The 21257-nt window shown below is 42.6% G+C and overlaps 2 protein-coding genes across 2 annotated transcripts; both read left to right on the top strand.

Annotated features, from left to right (window-relative positions):
• Window positions 1–366: 366 nt before the first annotated feature.
• kifc1 (kinesin family member C1) lies at window positions 367–6839 on the top strand. Its single transcript, XM_033975823.2, has 17 exons — window positions 367–454; window positions 1383–1473; window positions 1580–1673; window positions 1774–1827; window positions 2020–2094; window positions 2160–2352; window positions 2996–3161; window positions 3535–3702; window positions 4009–4122; window positions 4242–4328; window positions 4404–4601; window positions 4843–5004; window positions 5436–5574; window positions 5642–5781; window positions 5862–5935; window positions 6379–6454; window positions 6524–6839. Exons 2-17 carry the CDS (start codon window positions 1384–1386, stop codon window positions 6566–6568), a joined length of 1875 nt encoding a protein of 624 aa, XP_033831714.1. The 5' UTR covers window positions 367–454; window position 1383; the 3' UTR covers window positions 6569–6839.
• A 1424-nt stretch (window positions 6840–8263) lies between these two features.
• On the top strand, window positions 8264–20645 carry zbtb22b (zinc finger and BTB domain containing 22b). Its single transcript, XM_033975179.2, has 5 exons — window positions 8264–8407; window positions 13419–13636; window positions 14418–15140; window positions 16218–16475; window positions 18824–20645. Exons 2-5 carry the CDS (start codon window positions 13427–13429, stop codon window positions 19769–19771), a joined length of 2139 nt encoding a protein of 712 aa, XP_033831070.1. The 5' UTR covers window positions 8264–8407; window positions 13419–13426; the 3' UTR covers window positions 19772–20645.
• Window positions 20646–21257: the final 612 nt, after the last annotated feature.

Genomic DNA, 21257 nt, shown 5'->3' with positions numbered 1-21257 from the left:
GTTTTATTATGTATTCTGTCGCATTATGATTCATTTCTATCACGTATAATACTAGATGGGGAACGCGAATCTGATTACATGGTATTTTCATGAGGAATGTTGAAGCCATTCGTAAAATGTCTAGGGTCTTTGAAATTGCTGCCCCACGTTTCCATGAATTATTCGAACTCATAAAATCTATGTTATGGCATTAGAAACTAGATCATTTACATTCAATTTCTATGGGGATTTTAGATTCCTAGTTTACAGTCACTCGGCCCGTGCGTAAACCATAGACGCACCCCGGAAAAAGGCGTTGTTATGTATAATCATCCAATCACAGCTGTCCTTTCCAAGAAGAATCAGCCAATCACAGTCGTGTTCCGGAGCGCTTAGTTCGAACGTTGTGTTTCAAATTCAAACGGCTGAGGACTGCGTAGAAGACGGGTTAAGTTTGTGTTCATCAACTTATAAGGTGATAATTTGACTCTATTACATGATACTTACGATCTGAAATTGTTTTACCTACTTTTGTTAGAACGGAGAACTTCTCTTAGCAAAGTGTACAATAAATACTGTAAACGACGCCTTAAATTGTTATTTGGAGCACCGAGACTTTTTGCTTCCAGTTTGTAAACTGTGGTATGTTTTTTTCCTTTACGCGATTAGAAATGTTTTTCATTATGATTAATTATAAACAATGGAAATAACGCTAGCTCTAAGGTATTTACCTGTTCTATTCATAACTTGTAATAAGTGATAATTGAAGTTATGCATGGAAGTTAAGATGAGTAATAGCTGTAATGAATCTTTATAACGATGTTACCGAGTCTGTTGATACTATGCAGCTGATGTCATCAACATTCCTGGTGTGAAGCTCACCGAAAGCACTTCTTTGTTGGAAGCTCTGTTACACTAACTAGACTTAATCTGATCTTTAATTTACAATAATCTGACCAAAAAGATCTGATTTAGCTGGAACTAAAACAGGTTAGGTGTTTGTGCTGTTAGTCTCACACATAAAATCAGTCACAGGCTAGCTAGCATTAGCCAACATTTTTTTTTTCAGTTTTAAGGATGGTCTGACAAAATACAAAACAGCATGTGACCAATACGAACGTTCATGGTCCTGTGTAGGAGTTTTATTTTCTCAAGGTGAGAATGACTGAGAAACTGTTTTAATGCTAGCTGGTTTGTCACTGCAATTTTATGTGAGATTGTATTAATATAAAGATCAAATTAAGATTAAATCTTAAATCTAATTTGAGCGACAAAGCTTCAGACAGAGTAGTGCTTTCAGTTAGCGCCACACCTCCAGGGAATATTGATGACATCGGCTGCAAAGTATTAATAAAGATGCATTGTATTTCATGCTTTAACCAGCATCTGTTGGTCTGCTACAGGATGTCCCGTTTGCCTGTGATGTCAAATAAAAGGGTTCTCATGAGCAGTGGGAGCAGCTCAGAGAGCAGCCAGGATTTGGCACCTCTTCGGGTATGCATCTTTTCTTATTGGAGCCCAAATTCAATACTGCAACACGTTATGTCAAAATTCTGTTCACTGTATTCATACATACTATCGTTGTGTTTTTGTCCCACAGAAAAAGAGTCGCCAAGATTTAGACCAACCTGCTAAATCCCAGGTTGCGTCTACAGTCAGCAAAAGGCCTGTTGCTATAGCAAGGCCTAATGTGTGTAAGTTATCAGAATTTTAGTTTTGTTATCAAATAACCTGCTTTTTATTTATTTTAAATTTGTTGGATCAGTGAAATAAATTCCTGATGTGTTTACACAGCAAAGCCTCTCAGAACTACTGGGGCTGCAACTGTGGCCGTTGCGCCATCTAGAGGTAATATGATTTTTGTCTCTTGTATAGTGTCAGAGCCAACACATTTTAACAATTGCTGTTGTGTATTTAACTAAGTATACAGAATAAAACAGTTATTGCAATAAAATAAAGCATTTGATGGATTGAGTTTTAATTTAAATGTTTAAATGTGTTCTACAAGGACTCAAAAACTTGTGTTTGTTCTTTCTGCAGGTGTTTTAAAGCCTTCTACAATGTCAGCTGCAGCAAAAAGTGCTAATATTAGAGCAACGACAGGAGTCAAAGTCGGTAGGTAGCTCGCGATGGCTTTATTTGTTTGTGTTGTGTAATTCTGACCACAGATGTTTTTGCAGATGGCGGCAACAAACGAGCTCCGTGGGATCTCAAGGGGAAGGTTTGTGACATGGAGGAGAAGCTCAAGAATTATCAGACCAAAGTGAAGTCTGTGAATCAGGAGAATGAAGTGCTCAAAGGATCCATGGTCCAGACCCGACAGAGGGCGAGTGACATGGAGAAGGAGCTGGAGAAGCAGAGGGGCCAACTCAGGTGCAAAATTGTCTATGGACAGATCCCTGTGTGCGTTAGATTTAGTTCTGTTTATACGTTTGGGTCAGTCTTGTTCACATACACTGCGCACCATGAGCCATGTGAGAGTCCATCAGCTGATTGCTGAATTTACTTCAATTACAATGTGCTTCAAGTTCACAGAGTCCTCTGAATAAACACACACACATGCTTGCTTCCCCCCAGTGCTATATGCAAAAGCTTTTCTTTCACCTATTCACCACCGTGAGAATAACAATAGAGAATGACTCACAGACGGAGACAAGTGAAGACGTGTCACTGAATTTAAGTTGATCCAAATTGACTGGTCAGATGAACATGTCAAACAACAGTTCTGCAGTAGCCATTCATAAAAATATGTGTTCGGAGTGCACTTTTACTTGCACCACAGACTGCGTAGGTTGACCCAAGATTGGCTGCATTCAAACCACACTCAACTCCGCTCCAGAGTGTGAGTGGAGCCGCACCAAGACCTGTTCATGTGCTCTCAGGGCAGTCGTTTAATGTGAATCAGAATGCGACTGTTAGGTTCACATTGGCGTAAGCACACTGCTCTCAGAGTAAATGCTCTATCTAGTGTCAGTGTAAAAACAACCTAAATGTTAATGTTTCTTATGGTTTTCAGTGCATTTCAAAAACAGTTGGAGGAGCTCTCAGGTGTCCAGGAAGAGCTGGAGAAAGTGTCAACGGAAAGGGACACGCTACAAAAATCTCTTTGCAACCTGGAGGACAAATATAAAATTATGGAGACTCTTCGTGACAGCCAAGAGGTGGAGCTACAAACATTGAAGGTACAATATGAAGTACTTAAGTGATTTTTATAATGGCAATGTGTGAAACTAGGGCTGCACGTTTTGGGGGAAAAAAATCTATTTGCAATTTTTTGTTCTGGCTAGATTTGCAAAACTGTACATGTTTAAAAAGGATTCTGTTTGGAGTGGTCATTCTAAACAACTTTAGGAGAGTTTATAGTTGAGTTTAAGTGCATATTTCAGTTCTCTCTAATCCAGAAGTTTATTGAGGTCTTAACTACAGTTGCAACAAGATATTTTTAAGGTCAGGATATTTTCTTTGCATAGAACCCTATATGAAACTATAATTTGCAATAGGTCTCTAGTGTCCTACAAGTTTTTTTTGTTTTGATTGTCAAACTTTTTCCCCCAGATGAAGCTCTCAGTGCAGGACTCATCTCTGGCCCGGCTGCAGCAGACACTCAGAGACACAGAGGAAGAGGTTCAGTCCCTAAAAGAGACTGTGTCCCAGCAAAAAGATGAGCTTTACTCTGGTGAAATGGAGCGTCGCAAGCTCCATAATGCCATTCAGGAACTAAAGGCAAGGCACTATTCCTCTGAATTACTGATTTATTTTTGTGTTTCAGAATAGTTGCACATTTTATGCAGAATTGAACAGAATCATTTATTACCTTTTTTTCCTCCCAAGTTTGGTAGAGCATGAGGGTTTGTCCAAATTTAAAAGCCCAATTATTGAATTATAGATATTATAATTAAAATGGCCAGCTCTTTGCGTGAGTTATTGAGTAGAATATTACTCTCAGAACATGACTGCTGGTTACTTTAGGTTACCATGGTGAGATCACGGTGCCTCATTTGAAACATGCTCTCTGCTTATTTCCAACAGGGTAACATCCGGGTCTTCTGCAGGGTGCGCCCTCTTGTGGATGGTGGTTTGAGCAAGCACATTCATCTTGCATCTGATGACAAGACTTCTATCAGCTTGGCCAAAACTGAAGAGGTAAGATTGCTTTAAAATGTTGAATTGATTACTCTTCTTTCAATAAAATGTTAATTATGTTACTCAATTTGCATATTACATTACTATCAAAATAAAGATTAATTTATATTTTGTGTCAGTCTCACACAGGAAAAGGTACCGATACTCAGAGAAACTACAGCTTTAGTTTTGACAGAGTGTTTGGACCTCAGGCTTCACAACAGGAGGTAGATGTCAATGCTGGCCATGTACATATTTTAAATGTCAGAGAAAAGAATTGCATATTTGCATTCTTTTTTTAGGTTTTTGAAGAGATTTCTCTCCTGGTGCAGTCTGCGTTGGATGGCTATAATGTGTGCTGCTTTGCCTATGGTCAGACAGGAAGTGGAAAAACATACACTATGGAGGGAGATGAGTTCCATGAATCCAGAGGTGTCATTCCTAGAGCAGTCCAACAGATCTTCAAGGCATCGGACAAGCTTTCCTCTCAAGGTTGGGAGGTCTGTATTAGGTTTATTTGCTCTTAAAATGTTTTTAGTTCTTTATCCATGTGACAAATTTTATAATAATTGCATATTTAGAACAGGATTAAATGGCCCTATACACAAGTAACACAGAAATCTTACCGGTAATACTTTTACTGGAAAAAAGTTAACTATAGTGCCATACATTTAAAAATATAAATCTATACAAAAAATTTCAGTAATTTATTAGACATATCTTATTATTGCTCTTTTTCAGTTCACCTTCACAGCAAGCTTTGTTGAGATTTACAATGAGACACTTCGAGACCTGCTCTACACTGGAAAGGCTGACAAAAGACCAGAGCATGAGATTCGCAAATCTAACAATGACCTGACTGTGACCAATCTGACGTATCAAAAGGTGTCCTGTGAAGACCAGGTATGTGTCCACTTTTTTTATACAGACATTGAACTGAGATTGACAGAAATGATGGAGCACTGGAGGTGGGAGGTGTATCAAAAAATGTGTAATATTGCAATCCTTGTTGTGCGGATGTGCAAAACAAGAATATACATAATTAATCATTAAAAATTATTAAAACTGATGCCAAAAATAACTAATAATAATATGATGATAGCAGAAATGTCTAGTGTTTATGCTATCATACCGAGATTCATACAAGTATACAAAGTTAAATGGATGAAGATTTTTACAAGCACACTTTAGCTTACTTTAGCTTATGCATTGTTGTAGTAATGTGGGACATACACATGATCTTCTTACCTCTCCTAATAAACACATTTGAAATGTATGAGAGCTGAGGTCCATTTCATTTGTAGTTGTACTGATTTCTTTGTTCATTTTAACAGGTGCTTGGATTGATTGCTTTGGCCAACCAGAACCGCTCCACTGCTCAGACAGCCCAAAATGACCGCTCCTCTCGCTCCCACTCTGTTTTCAAACTGGATATTGAAGGAGTGAACACTGGCAGAGATGTGAAATGCAAATGTAAGAATGATGTGTGAACTGGTATTTTGTCATTTCATTTTTCTGAAATGTGTTATGTTGATTTCAGCTGCTCTGTGCCTGGTGGACTTGGCTGGGAGTGAGCGAATGTTGAAGAGCCAGTCTCAAGGAGATCGTTTCAAAGAGATGACTGCGATCAACGGGTCCCTGTCTAATCTGGGCATTGTCATCACTGCACTGGCCAATAAGGTTAGTGTAATAAACATGGTTATTACATTATTTTTCTCAATATATTTTATAAATCTAAAACTTTTTTTTTTTTTTTACAGGAGAGCTACATTCCCTATAGAAACTCCAAGCTCACCTACCTGCTGCAGAACTGCCTAGGAGGGAACAGCAAAACGTGAGCTTCCTTATATTAAAACTTTATATTAACAGTGGTGTTACATGCACACCAAAAATCTGCTCATTATTGGATTTCTTGTATTAAAATGTCATGTAATCAGATAGAAGTTTTCATCTGATGTTAATAATTGGTAGGTATTGTAATTTCTTTCTGATTGCACTTGAGCAGGTTTTGAAACATAAAATTGTGCAAAAAAAAAAAGGCTAATAAATGTGGCAAAGACAAAAAGAAAAATATTAAAGATGTTTTTGTTTTTTTTAATTCGTTGTACTTTATAATCCAAATACAACAGCTACTCTGAAAAACTAACGGCATGTAAACACCAAATCTGATCTATTGGGTTATCTGAGTTTTAATGGTTTGAGTTTTTTTGTTTACTCATTTGTTAACCCACTGTGTAAAACTCTTCCATCATTTCAAACTTTTGTTGCTTGTCACAGCCTGATGTTTGTCAACATTGCCCCGGAGCCGGACAGCTTCGGAGAGACTCTGAATTCGTTGAGGTTTGCCAGTAAGGTAAGTACCTGCGGAATTTTACCTTGTACCTGCTGGACTGCTCGTTTAATGGAACGGTTTGATTTGCAGGTAAATGACTGCGTCATTGGAACTGCCAGTGCCAACCGGAAGTAGAAGATCATTTAATGCATGTTAATTTTTAGCTTGTACAGTGCTCTCCTTTTTGGGCACACTCTGAACCAAAGCTGTTCACCTTTTTGTAAATTATCAGCAGCATCTTTACCACTAAATCAAGTGTTTATCACATTTTAAACGAGTGTTTAGATTTGGGTGGTTAGAGTGATTTGTTTTGTCTTGTAAACAGTTAACGCTATTTTGCATTTTTTACTATAATCCACAAAAATGTTTTGGCAGAAGCTATGTCCCCAATTGATTATAAAGTTTCTGTACCTTCTGGCTTTATAGTCAGATGTTTCACTGAATAAAGCCATTACACTTAGATTTATTTTTTTATTTGTTGTATTTTATTTATTTTTTATTCAAGATGGCTATAAGAAAGAAGTGTAAACCTGTAATTTTTTTGTGTGGAAAAGGGGGCAGATATTAAGTTTCAATTAATTTAATCTGCAACAGCCATGTTTCCTAGTGATATATACTGTATTAAGTGTTCAACACACAAGGACAGTTACTCTGCCATCTCATATTTTTATAACATTTTTTTTTTTTTTTTAAACACTTGAATAGATTTGGAAATGTTAAACTCGTGAACACAAAACTTCAAAAACTTGGGGTGTTCTATAGCGCCATCTGGTGGTTTAAAAATGAACTTATTATGCAGAAGCCTTAACACACTAATTTGTGCTAGATGCGCTCTAATATCCAACAAACAAACTGACCAAGAAGCAAATGCACTGTTGTCATTAAAGCGAATAACAGCCTATTGTACAATAAGGCAGGCTATAAGTGATGCATGACAAGGTGAATGATAAAAATTACAGTGCTTTCAGTAGATCTGCAGTAAGGTCCTTTTAGGACTGATCGAAATGAGCCCACACAGAAGAATAGGTCGGTCTTTTTCTCTGTGGTTCTGTGAAGATACACAGACAGCGACACGAGCTGCTTGTTGATTTAGGTATCATCCGATATAAGCCAATACTTTTCGTGTATACTTTTTTTTTCATTATTAATTGCTACAGTCATAATTTCCATCACATTGATTGTCACTGTCATCTGTTCGACAGCCTTATATTTTAAGTGAGCATCTACACAGAGGTCTACTCTCCATTTTTGTTCATTCTGTTTACATAGTATATACCACAGCCATTGCATCATTTATAACAGTTTCCTTCAGCCATGTTTCTGTGTTTACAATCACTTTAAAGCTTCTATTAAGATAAGTACTGGAAGTTGATTTTTGTTTTACATTTGTCGTCTATAATGGTGATATTCATTCACAATAAGCTTAAGTAGGTTATGTTCAGTGTATATTTTGTCCACAGATTCAATGTTTGTGTTGGTGTGTGGCAGACAGATATCACCTCACTATGAATGTTTGTTTTTACTATTCAGGAAATCCACCACCTGTTGCTCGATTGACCGTAAAATTTATAAATTATAAACTGGAATTTCTGTCAGCCTTTCAAAACTTTTTTCCCCCCCGATCGCGTAATTTGTTGCGGTAACGAATTCATTTTTGACTACTTTTTCCCCATTTAAAATCTATAATATAATTTTGTCTTAAATTGTTCATCGCTATGGCAACAGTCCTAATTTCCCATCATTCTGAGAGCCGCGGATGAGCGCTCCCACAGTGCGTTTTGTGTCGGCCCAGTCTGGCTGTGTCTGGAGTGTGCTTAAAGGGGACGCGTCTGTCTGCAGTTACACGGTTGTGATTGAGACCCAGATTCTGCAAAATGAAGATTGTATTTATCTGCCTGTATAAAATGACAGGACAGTCTGCCCCTGGTCTCGATATGCTCATCTCACCTAGCGGCCGTGGTGTCAATTAAAAAGGTAAGCTTACTGTATACATACATTTTTTTTTAAACCGTCTGAGCTAACGAGCTAGCATGCTAACAACACATCTGTAGTCTTCGTTTCAATGTCTGAATCTGACAGCGGAAAGCACGATCACAGAGAATGTCCTTATTTATGAAGATGTTTGTGACACGGTGAACTAGTTTTTCTGGTCTGACAGTCGTCCATTTGCCACAGTCCTTTCTTTGAATAGATGTTGGAACTTGTTTCAGAACCAGTTGCTGATCAGGTTCTGATATAACCTAAACAAACATGGGACAGCAGTGGAGAAAAAACTACATGTGACAAACTAAACGTGATCAAATAAATGTTTGCAAAATATATTATTTTCTGTCATCAAATTATGCATCCATATCTCTGGACATGGATGGGCAGTATTAAGCAGTCAATAAAAGGTCTGACTCACTGCATGTCTGAAGACTTTAATAATCCACGGTAAGAATGTAAAGCATTTGAGCGTTTTCCCGAATTTATCATATAATAATAGATTTTATTTACGTTGCACTTTGTGTGAAAACAAATTTCAAAATGGTACAGTCGGTTTAAAATCCCACAGAATAACACATAACGTTAAAAGCACAGCTCAGCAGAACATGCAGGCTGTGCCTTTTGAAATAAAAACGTTTTTAGCTGCCTCTTTGAAGCTTCCACTGTGGCGCCCTCTGGTGGATAGGGAGGGTATTCAACTGCCGTAAGGTTCTGTTCCTCATAGTGTGGAACTTTATCTGCGGGACCTGGAGCAGGTTGCTGTCGCTGGAGCTGTCTCATGGGTTTGTGGGGAGTCCATTGCCATAGACACACTAGTAGGTCAGAGGCAGGGTTAGATTGTGGAGGATGGGAGTATAAGGATAAGGAGTGCATTACAGTAGTCCAGCCTGGAGGTGACCAAATTGTGAATCATCTTCTTGGCGTCAGGCAGGGAGAGGGAGGGGCGATGTTCTGGAGATGAAAGAATGCTGCCTTACAGATTCATTGGATGTGAATGTCAGATGAGAGGTGGGGGTCAAAACGAAAGCTGGTTTACTTGAAAGTTTAAATATGTAACTTCTGTTGGAGGGGCTGCCACCTGCTTGTTTCCAAAGAGATGTTACACCATCAGGTAAAATCTGTGGAGAGTAAGAAAGCATTTTTCCATCTGCAGTTCATGGGTTTCATCTTCTAGTTTACTGGTGAGATTTTGAGTATACTTGACCATCCAAAAGATCTAATATTTTGTTTTGAATTGTCGACTACCTTGGCAATGGTGTAAAATTGTCATCATCCTGAAACCCATTGACATAACACCTGTATCTGAATAACTGTAAGATAGGGAAGTTACTTTGAAACTTTCCAGACAAAACAATAACATTTTTGACACTAGTAGGGCATTTTAAAAATCTTTTTATCTTGGAATACCTATATGATAACACTTGCTTGTTAATTGTAGAAGTCTTTAATTGTCCATCCATCCATCCATTTTCTTCCGCTTATCCGGGGCCGGGTCGCGGGGGCAGCAGTCTAAGCAGGGACTCCCAGACTTCCCTCACCCCGGACACGTCCTCCAGCTCCTCCGGTGGGACCCCAAGGCGTTCCCAGGCCAGCCGAGAGACATAGTCCCTCCAGCGTGTCCTGGGTCTTCCCCGGGGCCTCCTCCCGGTGGGACATGCCCAGAACACCTCCCTAGGGAGGCGTCCAGGAGGCATCCTGAGCAGATGCCCGAGCCACCTCAGCTGGTTCCTCTCAACGTGTAGGAGCAGCGGCTCTACTCCGAGCTCCTCCCGTGTGACCGAGCTCCTCACCCTATCCCTAAGGGTGCGCCCGGCCACTCTGCGGAGGAAGCCCATTTCAGCCGCTTGTATCCGCGATCTTGTCCTTTCGGTCATTACCCAAAGCTCATGACCATAGGTGAGGGTAGGAACGTAGACTGACCGGTAAATCGAGAGCTTCGCCTTCCGGCTCAGCTCCTTCTTTACCACAACGGACCGATACAGCGACCGCATCACTGCAGACGCTGCACCGATCCGCCTGTCAATCTCACGCTCCATCCTTCCCTCACTCGTGAACAAGACCCCGAGATACTTGAACTCCTCCACTTGGGGCAGAGACTCACCACCCACCCGGAGAGAGCAAACCACCTTTTTCCGGTCAAGAACCATGGCCTCGGATTTGGAGGAGCTGATTCTCATCCCAGCCGCTTCACACTCGGCTGCAAACCGCCCCAGTGCCTGCTGCAGGTCCTGGCTTGAAGAAGCCATCAGGACAACATCATCTGCAAACAGCAGAGATGAAATCCTGTGGTTCCCAAACCAGGCCCCCTCCGGCCCCTGGCTGCGCCTAGAAATTCTGTCCATAAATATAATGAACAGAACCGGTGACAAAGGGCAGCCCTGGCGGAGTCCAACATGCACTGGGAACAGGTCTGACTTACTGCCGGCAATGCGAACACAGCTCCTGCTCCGGTCATACAGGGACCGGACAGCCCTTAGCAAAGAGCCCCGGACCCCATACTCCCAGAGCACCCCCCAAAGGACACCACGAGGGACACGGTCGAATGCCTTCTCCAGATCCACAAAACACATGTGGACTGGTTGGGCATACTCCCATGAGCCCTCGAGGACCCGATGGAGAGTATAGAGCTGGTCCAGTGTTCCACGACCAGGACGAAAACCACACTGTTCCTCCTGAATCCGAGGTTCGACTATCGGTCGGATTCTCCTCTCCAGTACCCTGGAATAGACCTTACCGGGAAGGCTGAGGAGTGTGATTCCCCTGTAATTGGAACACACCCTCCGGTCCCCCTTCTTATACAGAGGGACCACCACCCCGGTCTGCCATTCCACAGGTACCGTCCCCGACCGCCACGCGATGTTGCAGAGACGTGTCAGCCAAGACAGTCCCACAACATCCAGAGACTTGAGGTACTCAGGACGGATCTCATCCACCCCCGGAGCCTTGCCACCGAGGAGCTTGCCAACCACCTCAGTGACTTCAGCCAGGGTGATGGACGAGTCCGCCTCTGGGTCCCCAGTTTCTGCTTCCTCCTCGGAAGACGTGACAGTGGGATTGAGGAGATCCTCAAAGTATTCCTTCCACCGCCCGACAACATCCCCAGTCGAGGTCAGCAGCTCTCCACCCGCACTGTAAACAGTGTTGGTGAAGCACTGCTTTCCCCTCCTGAGGCGTCGGACGGTTTGCCAGAATCTCTTTGAGGCCGTCCGATAGTCCTCCTCCATGGCCTCCCCGAACTCCTCCCAACCCCGAGTTTTTGCCTCTGTGACCGCCCGAGCCGCGGCACGCTTGGCCTGCCGGTACTCATCAGCTGCCTCAGGAGTCCCACGAGCCAACAAGGCTCGATAGGACTCCTTCTTCAGCTTGACGGCATCCCTTACTTCCGGTGTCCACCACCGGGTTCGGGGATTGCCGCCGCGACAAGCACCACAGACCTTACGACCACAGCTACGAGCAGCCGCATCAACAATAGAGGTGGAGAACATGGCCCACTCGGAGTCCATGTCTCCAACCTCCCCCGGGATCAGGGAGAAGCTCTCCCGGAGGTGGGAGTTGAAGACCCCCCTGACGGAGGGCTCCGCCAGACGTTCCCAGCAGACCCTCACAATACGCTTGGGCCTGCCAGGTCTGTCCGGCTTCCTCCTCCGCCAGCGGATCCAACTCACCACCAGGTGGTGATCAGTTGACAGCTCAGCCCCTCTCTTCACCCGAGTGTCCAAGACACGCGGTCGGAGGTCAGATGACACGACAACAAAGTCGATCATCGACCTCCGACCTAGAGTGTCCTGGTGCCACGTGCACCGATGGACACCCTTGTGCTCGAACATGGTGTTTGTTATGGACGAGCTGTGGCTAGCACAGAAGTCCAATAACAAAACACCGCTCGGGTTCAGATCGGGGAGGCCGTTCCTCCCAATCACGCCCCTCCAAGTGTCACTGTCGTTACCCACATGGGCGTTGAAGTCCCCCAGGAGAACAACGGAGTCCCCGGTTGGTGCACTGTCTAGTACCCCTCCCAGGGACTCCAAGAAGGCCGGGTACTCTGCACTGCTGTTTGGCCCGTAGGCCGACACAACAGTGAGAGACCTGTCCCCGACCCGAAGGCGCAGGGACGCGACCCTCTCGTTCACCGGAGTGAACCCCAACACGCAGCGGCTGAGCTGTGGGGCAATGAGCAAGCCCACACAGCTCGCCGCCGCTCCCCGCGGGCAACGCCAGAGAAATGGAGAGTCCAACCCCTCTCAAGAAGATGGGTTCCAGAGCCCAAGCTGTGCGTGGAGGTGAGGCCGACTATATCTAGCCGGTAACGCTCAACCTCCCGCACAAGCTCAGGCTCCTTCCCCCCCAGCGAGGTGACATTCCATGTCCCCAGAGCTAGTCTCCATGTCCGGAGATCCGGTCGTCGAGGTCCCCGCCTTCGACTGCTACCCGGATCTCTCCGCACCCGCCCCTCATGGCTCCTCCCGCAGGTGGTGGGTCCACGGGAGGACGGCCCCACGTCGTTTCTTCGGGCTGGGCCCGACCGGGCCCCGTGGGGAAAGGCCCGGCCACCAGGCGCTCGCTGCCGAGCACCCACCCCAGGCCTGGCTCCAGGGTGGGGCCCCGGTAACGCCAGTCCGGGCGACGTAAACGGCCTCGTTGGATTTCTCTTCATGATGGGCTTCTGAACCGCTCTTAGTCAGACCCGTCTCCCAGGACCTGTTTGCCATGGGTGACCCTACCAGGGGCATGAAGCCCCCGACAACATAGCTCCCAGGATCATTCGGGTGCTCAAACCCCTCCACCACGTTAAGGTGGCGGTTCGGGGAGGGGTCTTTAATTGTGCTATTTATTTATTTTTGGTCACATTTTCCAATATGGTTCACTTATAAAATCAAAATGAATGTTAACTTTTTTCAGAGTTATTGGGTCAGTAGTATAAAGTAGTTTCAATATTATCGTGCATTGTGATATTTTTCTGTTGCAGCATATTGTACTTCAAAATTTGTTTTTGTGACAGGTCTACTCATGGAGGTGGGCAGCAGCTCTGCTCCAAGCCGTGCCCTTGGGTCTGTGGTGCAGGTGAGCTTCCCAGCGGTGCAGACCTCCGTTCTGGACAGTCTGAACCAGCAGAGGGCGCAGGGACAGCTCTGCGACCTCTCCATCCATGTACAGGACCATGTGTTCAAGGCCCACCGCTGTGTGTTGGCCGCCTCTTCACCGTACTTTCACGACCAGGTAGGCTTTGTTCCTCCACTCCACTATAAAATGATTTAGGCCAGTGCTTCCCAACCCTTTGTCCCAGTGACCACTATTGTACAAGTAAGTTGGTGATACAAACAACCTTCTTCTGCCTGATTATTCATGATTAGCCCTTGGCTCATGAACTGTAACTAATATAATTTTTTTTGTTTATGTTGTATTGTACATAAGAATTTCACTACATATGGTACTGTGTGCATGTGTATATGACAAATAAACTAAACTACCTAATTAAATGTCATCCTTTTATTTATTTTTTTATTCACTGTTGATTTTGGAACATTTCTGTGAAAGCATATTGTTTTCATTAGTTCTTTTTGGTGTGAATCAGTGCAGTTTAGAAATGTTGTGACTGTCTTAAGTGAACAGTACTGGGACATTTGGGAGTTCAAAGTGCTTTGGATCTGTGAATTGAGAATTACGTTTGTAGATGTCGGTTAATAATTTGGTACATGCATCCTTCCACTGACCTGCTTGTGTTTTAGTGACACACAGACACTGAAAAGCTGAAACTTAATTGTATTAAATCTGTTAAATAAAGAGTCTTCCTTATTAAAAGTTCTCTATCTATTTTACATTTCTCAGGGTTTTTTAACCTACAACAAAGAAGCACAAAAAAACAGCACTAGGGCATCATCTGCTGGTGCACTGAAGACTAATGAAGTTGTAATCAGGCATTGACAGCTTGGATAGAAAAATTGTCCTATATGCATCCGTTTGTAACAATTGTGCTAATTTTGCTTTTTGTATCCTCCAGGTGCTTCTGAAGAACATGTCGACCGTCTCTATCCCGGCGGTGATGGACCCTCTGGCCTTTGAGAGCGTCCTGAGCTGTGCATACACGGGACAGCTTCGCATGCTCCGAGACAACATCGTAAACTACCTCACTGTGGGAAGTGTGCTCCAGATGTGGCACATTGTGGACAAATGCACAGAACTCCTGAAGGAAGGCCGGGCTACAGGAACTACGGGAGGGGGGTCCGAAGGAGAAGGGGTCCCAAATGAGGATGGTATCAGGAATGGGAGAGTGTTAGCTAACCCTGGTTGTAGCAGTAGCAACGGGAACAGTGGAGCTACAAGTGGAGGAGATAGTTCAGGTTTACAGCAAGGTACTTCAAGTGAAATGCAGAGGGTAAACCAATCTAACCATCCATCGTTGAGTGAAAGCCAGTCACCCAGCAGCACCAACTACTTCAGCCCCAGAGATGGCAGCAGTTTTGGGGGTAATGCGGCGGCTACAAGTGCTTTGGGAGACGGAGCAGGGTCCAGCCACACTCCCAGCTACTGCACCCCGTCCGGAGGTGAGGAGGCGTTTCTCATCGAGGAGGAGGAGGAGGAAGAGGAAGAGGAGGAAGAGGAGATCTTGTATCATCAAAGGAAAAGGACGAGAGTTGGAGGCAGTGCTCGGAGGAAGAAAACAAGCTCCCTATCAGAACAGGAAGTCGGGGTCAGCGATAGCTTTGGTGTGTCGTCATATCAGGTAATTGTGAGAAAAATCAAGCACTTTTGCAATTGGGCTGTATTTTATTGTGTGTTGACAATTATAGCCTAATACCAATTCATTCATAATAACATTGTACATGCAGTTATCGTGACATGGCTGGACCTGTTTGTTGATGTCCTATTTGGCCAGATCTTGGAAGTGGCTTTAGTGGAAACTATCACTGTGTTCAGAGGGGACGGTATGAAATTTCCGATGATGATGATGTGACCAAAAATACCACAGTATGATGGTGTACCAGAGAGTTGTGTATATCGTGGAAACAAGGGACTTAAAAATGTGTTAAATGTAAAAATGTGTTGGCACATAATATATTGCTTCTTGGTTATGTCCTGCTTTGGTGTGTAAAGGTTTGGTGAAACACAGGTAGTTTGACCAAATATAATTATAGAATGGATTTTGTTAGCAATTCTAGCCAATAATGTGCTTCTGCTCATCCGTTACCTGCGGGAGTTTATATGACATAATGCGTATGCGTTATGCAGCTGTGCACATCTGGTCCAGTGAACAGCCAAAAAACGTGGATATAGGAGTAGCATTTTATCCTCAGAGCTGTTTACTACTGTGAGGAGCATTGCTTTTTCCACAGACTCAGTCAAATAAATGAAGTGTTCATACTGTCAGAAGCCCATCCTCACAATATTTATATCATGGCATTTTAATACTGCTGTATACCTTAATACCGGTTTTTGTCCCATCCCTTAGGTAAGACACTTCACTCACTCCTATGTATAAATGGGGTGGTTGGAGGGGCCAGTGGTGCAGATTGGCTGCCTTGCTTCTGAGGGTATATTAAAGTCATCTGAAGCTATATCTTCATGTAGCTTTTATTATGAAAAACTATTTGTAATATAAGATGAAACTTGATCTTAGTGGAGAATTTCACTTGACATGGCAGCTCAATCAAGGCAATCAAAAATCAGCATAAGCACAAAAATATAAAATGAGAATTGTGAGTATTGTGATTTAACTGCATCAAATAGCTATATGTAGTTGATAATATTTAAGTTATAAATGAAAAATAAATTCTGATCTATAGTATCTCACTCTTTGCAGGATGGCGAGGAGCAGAAGCGGCCGACCTACTCTCAGCCCAGTATCATGCCTCGTAAACAGTGGGTCGTGGTGAAAACAGAACACACGGAGGACGACGACCTCATTGTGGTGTCAGGAGAAGAAGCAGGAGACGATGAAGAGGAGGAGGAAGAGAGAGAGGCCGAACTGTCTCGAGAAAGGAATGATTTTAATATTTCCAACGTGCGGAGTTTGTCTGCGGAGCTCGGCAATAGAAGTGAAACCGACATGGAGTCACAGGTGAGACTGTTTTTAGTGCTGGGACTATTACACAATGAATTATATTTTAAAAATGCATTGAATCTGCTATAGAGATTTTAAATTGGAGGAGAGAGGCTACCATGCCTTGTGCTTCTCACCTGCCTGGGCTGTGTAAAATGGAAGGAAATGCATGACACACACTGATCCTCCAATGGACAACTTCATAAAGAATACAAAAACAAAAAGGTTGCAGTTGTTATAATTTAAAAACAAATAGTGTCCATCTGTAGGTTCAAATATATACTTCAAATGTTCTATCTATACATTTTTGTTGTAATTGTTATAATAAGACAAGCATTAAAGACTAGTTTCAGCATGGACATGATTGAGAGTGCATCCGAGTTTCAAAGGCGTGCAAAGACAATAGTATTATTGGGCACCTCTAAAGGTACGTACACACTGAACATGACTTACATGTAGTGCATCAGCAATTTTCATGCACAGGCAGAGCAAAGTGTTTTACAAATTTCAGGCTAATTGAGCAGCGAACAGGTGTGAACAATGAGCAAGTGTTTAGCGTGTTGGAAGCACAGGACAACCAGTGTGCACGGCAAAGGCAGCATCCAGCATGCTACAGTTGATATTTTTACAGGCGTAATTGGAACAGTATGAGTAACTTATCCCAACTTTATTATTCGGGACCAGCTGAGCTGCTACATGTCAATGTGTCAATGATAGAAAATGCCTCCATCTGAAAGTTTAATAACATGCCTGTGTGGCCTGTTTGGACTTATCACAACTCAATTTTTTTTTGCCTGAACCTAATTTTGAATTCAGCTTTTTTAGAAAGCCCAAACCAGACCAGGGAGCTCCTTGTGCTATGACGAACAGCTCCAGTGGTACATTTTCTTGTAAACTACCCTGTTAATCTCATGGTTAGACTTCTTCACCTGTCTCTGGCTTTGCATCTGGCTGTGCAGTAGCCGGTTTTCTGTCTATGAGGCCCTTGGAAGTGCAGCACTTAACCAGGCAAAACTCAGTTTTCCATGAGGAAAACACGGGCTTATAATAGCAAAGACTTGTGCTTTTAAATCCACTTAAATCCACTGATATACAGTGTTTTTTTTTTGTATTTTGTATTTTTCATTTATAAACAAGAAAAATGATCTGCACAGTTCTCTCACACTATTTAAAATTTATCTGTGTAATCCCCCAGTAGTTCAGGTCTGATCCTTAGTAAAATAAATACATAAAATCTGTCAACTGGACAAAACGTTGTAGGAGTGAAGACGTTTCGCTGCTCAAAATGCTGCTTGGGGCTTGAATGGCTATGGTAAGTAGGACTCAGGCACAGTGCACATTTAGTGTAGCTCAATAGACCTAGCTTACAAACAGAAACTGTAAACAAGAGGTGTTTTCAGTTTCAGTGTAGCTAGCTCCTCCCTTCAGATAGATACACAGCCTGGCCAAAAAAGTCGCCACCTGGATTTAACTAAGCAAAAAGGTACGAGCCTCATGCAGTTGGTCAGGTCTAGGTTCAGCAGCAGTCTGTGCTCAAAGAATGAGGTCAGCTGACACCTGAATATACTGAATGACCAGGTTATTCCATCAATGGATTTTTTCTTCCCTGATTGCACGGGCATATTCCAAGATGATAATGCCAGGATTCATCGGGCTCAAATTGTGAAAGAGTGGTTCAGGAGCATAATTTTCACACATGGATTGTCCACCACAGAGTCCAGACCTTAGCCCCATTGAAAATCTTTGTGATGTGCTGGAGAAGGCTTTGTGCAGCGTCAGACTCTACCATCATCAATGCAACATCTTGGTGAAACATTAATGCTACACTGGGTGGAAAAATGTTGCAGAAGCAAAATCGAAACAATGCCACAGCGAATGTGTGCCGTAATTAAAGCTGATGGCGGTCCAACGAAATATTAGAGTGTGTGACTTTTATTTTTTGGTGGTGACCAGGCAGTGTATAAGTCAGTGTCCACCAATCACCTGACCAGAACTGAAAATGCGGCTTGAATGAACAGTGAAACGTTATAATTTTATATTTTTATTTTACTGTTTAAAATGTAGTATAAATTATTAATCATAAAATTAATAAATTATATATTAATATTAATATTTTACGTCTATGTATTTGAGGATAATATTGGAGTGTGATAATCATTTGCAACAGGGGACACATTTCTGTTCCGTAAAAAGAAAACCGCTTCAGCAGTGAGAATATTGTAGCAACCAAAGTGTTCCACATATTCACGTGGGGTCATTCACGTCTCAAAGACGCTGTTAACATGCGAATGACAGCAAATTTTCAAACGCCCTTTGCAAGGTGTCCCATTATATTTAATTTATCTGAATACATTTCTCCTGTGTAGGCCGACTATTGCCCGACTCCAGAGGACTACCTCAAGTTCGAAGGCAGTTTGATGGAGCACACTTTGGCTCAGCAGCTGCACGAGAGCTCAGCACAGAGCTCCAACCGTGTCTCTGCTTTACTGGGTCAGGTGCAGTCAGCTGCCTCCGCCCGAGCCCTCTTCCCACTCGACATGCAGGGAAACCAGATTCTCCTCTACAGCCAAGCCTCCGCTCTGTCCATGGATTCTGCTACAGCTCCTATTGGCATGGCAGGTACTATGATCCCAGGAGCAGCATTTAAGAGTCCTAACTTGGAGCACGGAGCTGCACATCTCTCTCTACAAAGCAGTTTAGACGGAGCAGATGGTAGTGGGGTAGGAGCTAATGGAAATAATGCTACATCAGGTAAAGTTTTCATGTGTCACTGCGGGAAAACATTTACTCACAAAAGCATGCGCGATCGTCATATCAACATGCACCTCGACCTGCGCCCCTTCCACTGCCCGGTCTGCTCCAAGAAATTCAAAATGAAGCATCACCTCACGGAGCACATGAAAACTCACACGGGACTCAAGCCGTACGACTGTTTGGGATGCGGGAAGAAATTCATGTGGAGGGACAGTTTTATGAGGCACCGCGCTCACTGTGAGAGAAGGGGAGGGGCGGGGGAGGGAGGAGGTGGGGGAGGAGAGGGGGATACCAGGAGAATCAGTGAAGATGGGGGAGAGATGATGTCGTCACCTCATTTGGTCATGTCTGAAACAGGTCATGGGGGAGGAGGAGGGGGGAGAGTACAGCATAACAACAACAGTGTAACCAATGGCAACTTGAGCAACAATATGGCGCTGCTCGGACAGGCCTCTCAAAATCCTAGTCATCAGGGATCGGGTATTTTTGCGGGTTTAGGGATAGGGCGGAGTATGTGCGAGGAGGACGCATGTGAAGTTAATCAAAGTAGCGTGACATAAACCAAAATCATTGTGAAACGGGTGCCTATATTTTCAACAGTAAATCCTCTTCTTTGTTGTTCTAAACTTACAAAGTGCAGTACTTCTTATTTAAGTGCGTATGGCAGGTTTTCTTATTTCTATAAATATTACTTCAAATGGTGGGATGGTACCTGTGGTAAATATTGTTTGTTAGTTTTAAACCAGTCAAATATCAATTTGTGAAGAAAAGTAGAAAAAAGTTGTAATGTACTGGAAGTGTCCCTGTAAAATAATCTATTTCAAAAATACAGGGACTATTTTCATGTCTGACATTTTAAACATTAATTTAACAATGTAAAGGCAGAAGGTAGAGGTCATACATTTTTATTTGTCAAATAACTATTGTATAAACTTCACCAAAGTTAAATATAACCTACAAATTTATTTACTTCAACTATATTTTAGGGAAATGAGTCGTCTAACCTGTCATATGCACTTCACAACCTCTTGCTTGCATTTTACGTAGTTAAGATGTTGTATGCACAAAGTACTTAATACTTCAAGTGTTTTTAGATTTCTATTTGGTTGTTGTGAAGTGACTGTGTTGAACCTAATACCCACAAACTATATCAAACCTCAGCTTGGAGAAGTGGCCTCATTATAGTGGACCTCAGAGTTTGAATGTGTTTCATACCAAATATAGTTCAGTGCTAGTGCCAGTATCAAGTATTTTTCAAGATATTTCAAAACTAGAGATGTCACATTATCAGATTTTAGTGGTATGATATGTGTGCGAAGAAACACCATTTTCCATGACCAAATGCAGTTAAGTCCTTTATTTCCTTTCATTCACATTCTTTATATAAAAAGTGAGGAGGTTTTAGATGCAAATAAATAAACTGTTTTGTTACTTGTTTATTGTCAGTGAAGAAATGATAGCATTATAAAATACAGTTTTTGGCACTCACCTTCCAGTTGCTAAGCATCATGTTCAGGTTATGGTTGTAATAATAAGAGGGTGTCTGAATTATTTATGCTACATAAAAAACACAGCTAATACTTTCATATACAATACATTTCCATTGCAATGGAATGCATTACATAAAGTGAAATGGAGTGACGAGCCCAGGACACAAATGTAGAAAATGATGCATTAAAAACTTGACATAAAACACAGATTCATTTAAGGCTATAAAATGTAACTGGCTGTGTAGATCAGGCAGTTCCTCAATAGGAGTACACTGTAGAAACATTTAAAATCTACAATCAATCTGGATCAATCACTGGTGGTGAATGGGTGAAGGATGTTAATGCCTTCTGTGAAGGTTCTTTACACAGAGCTCTCACTGGAGCTGGGTCCACATGAAGAACTACTGTTGTTTTATTTTAATATCATATGAGATGATACAAGTCCAGTGTTTTTTTTTTACTTGAGGCTGTGTTGACATGGTTTAATTCTGGTTTAACCCAGATGTAGACCTGGTTTATGGTCTGTTCTAGTCCAGGTTTAGTCTCAATTTTGATG

Source organism: Periophthalmus magnuspinnatus, chromosome 11 (assembly GCF_009829125.3).
Source record: "Periophthalmus magnuspinnatus isolate fPerMag1 chromosome 11, fPerMag1.2.pri, whole genome shotgun sequence".
NCBI classification, from domain to species: Eukaryota; Metazoa; Chordata; class Actinopteri; order Gobiiformes; family Gobiidae; genus Periophthalmus; species Periophthalmus magnuspinnatus.
This window is presented reverse-complemented; position numbering and strand designations above follow the sequence as displayed.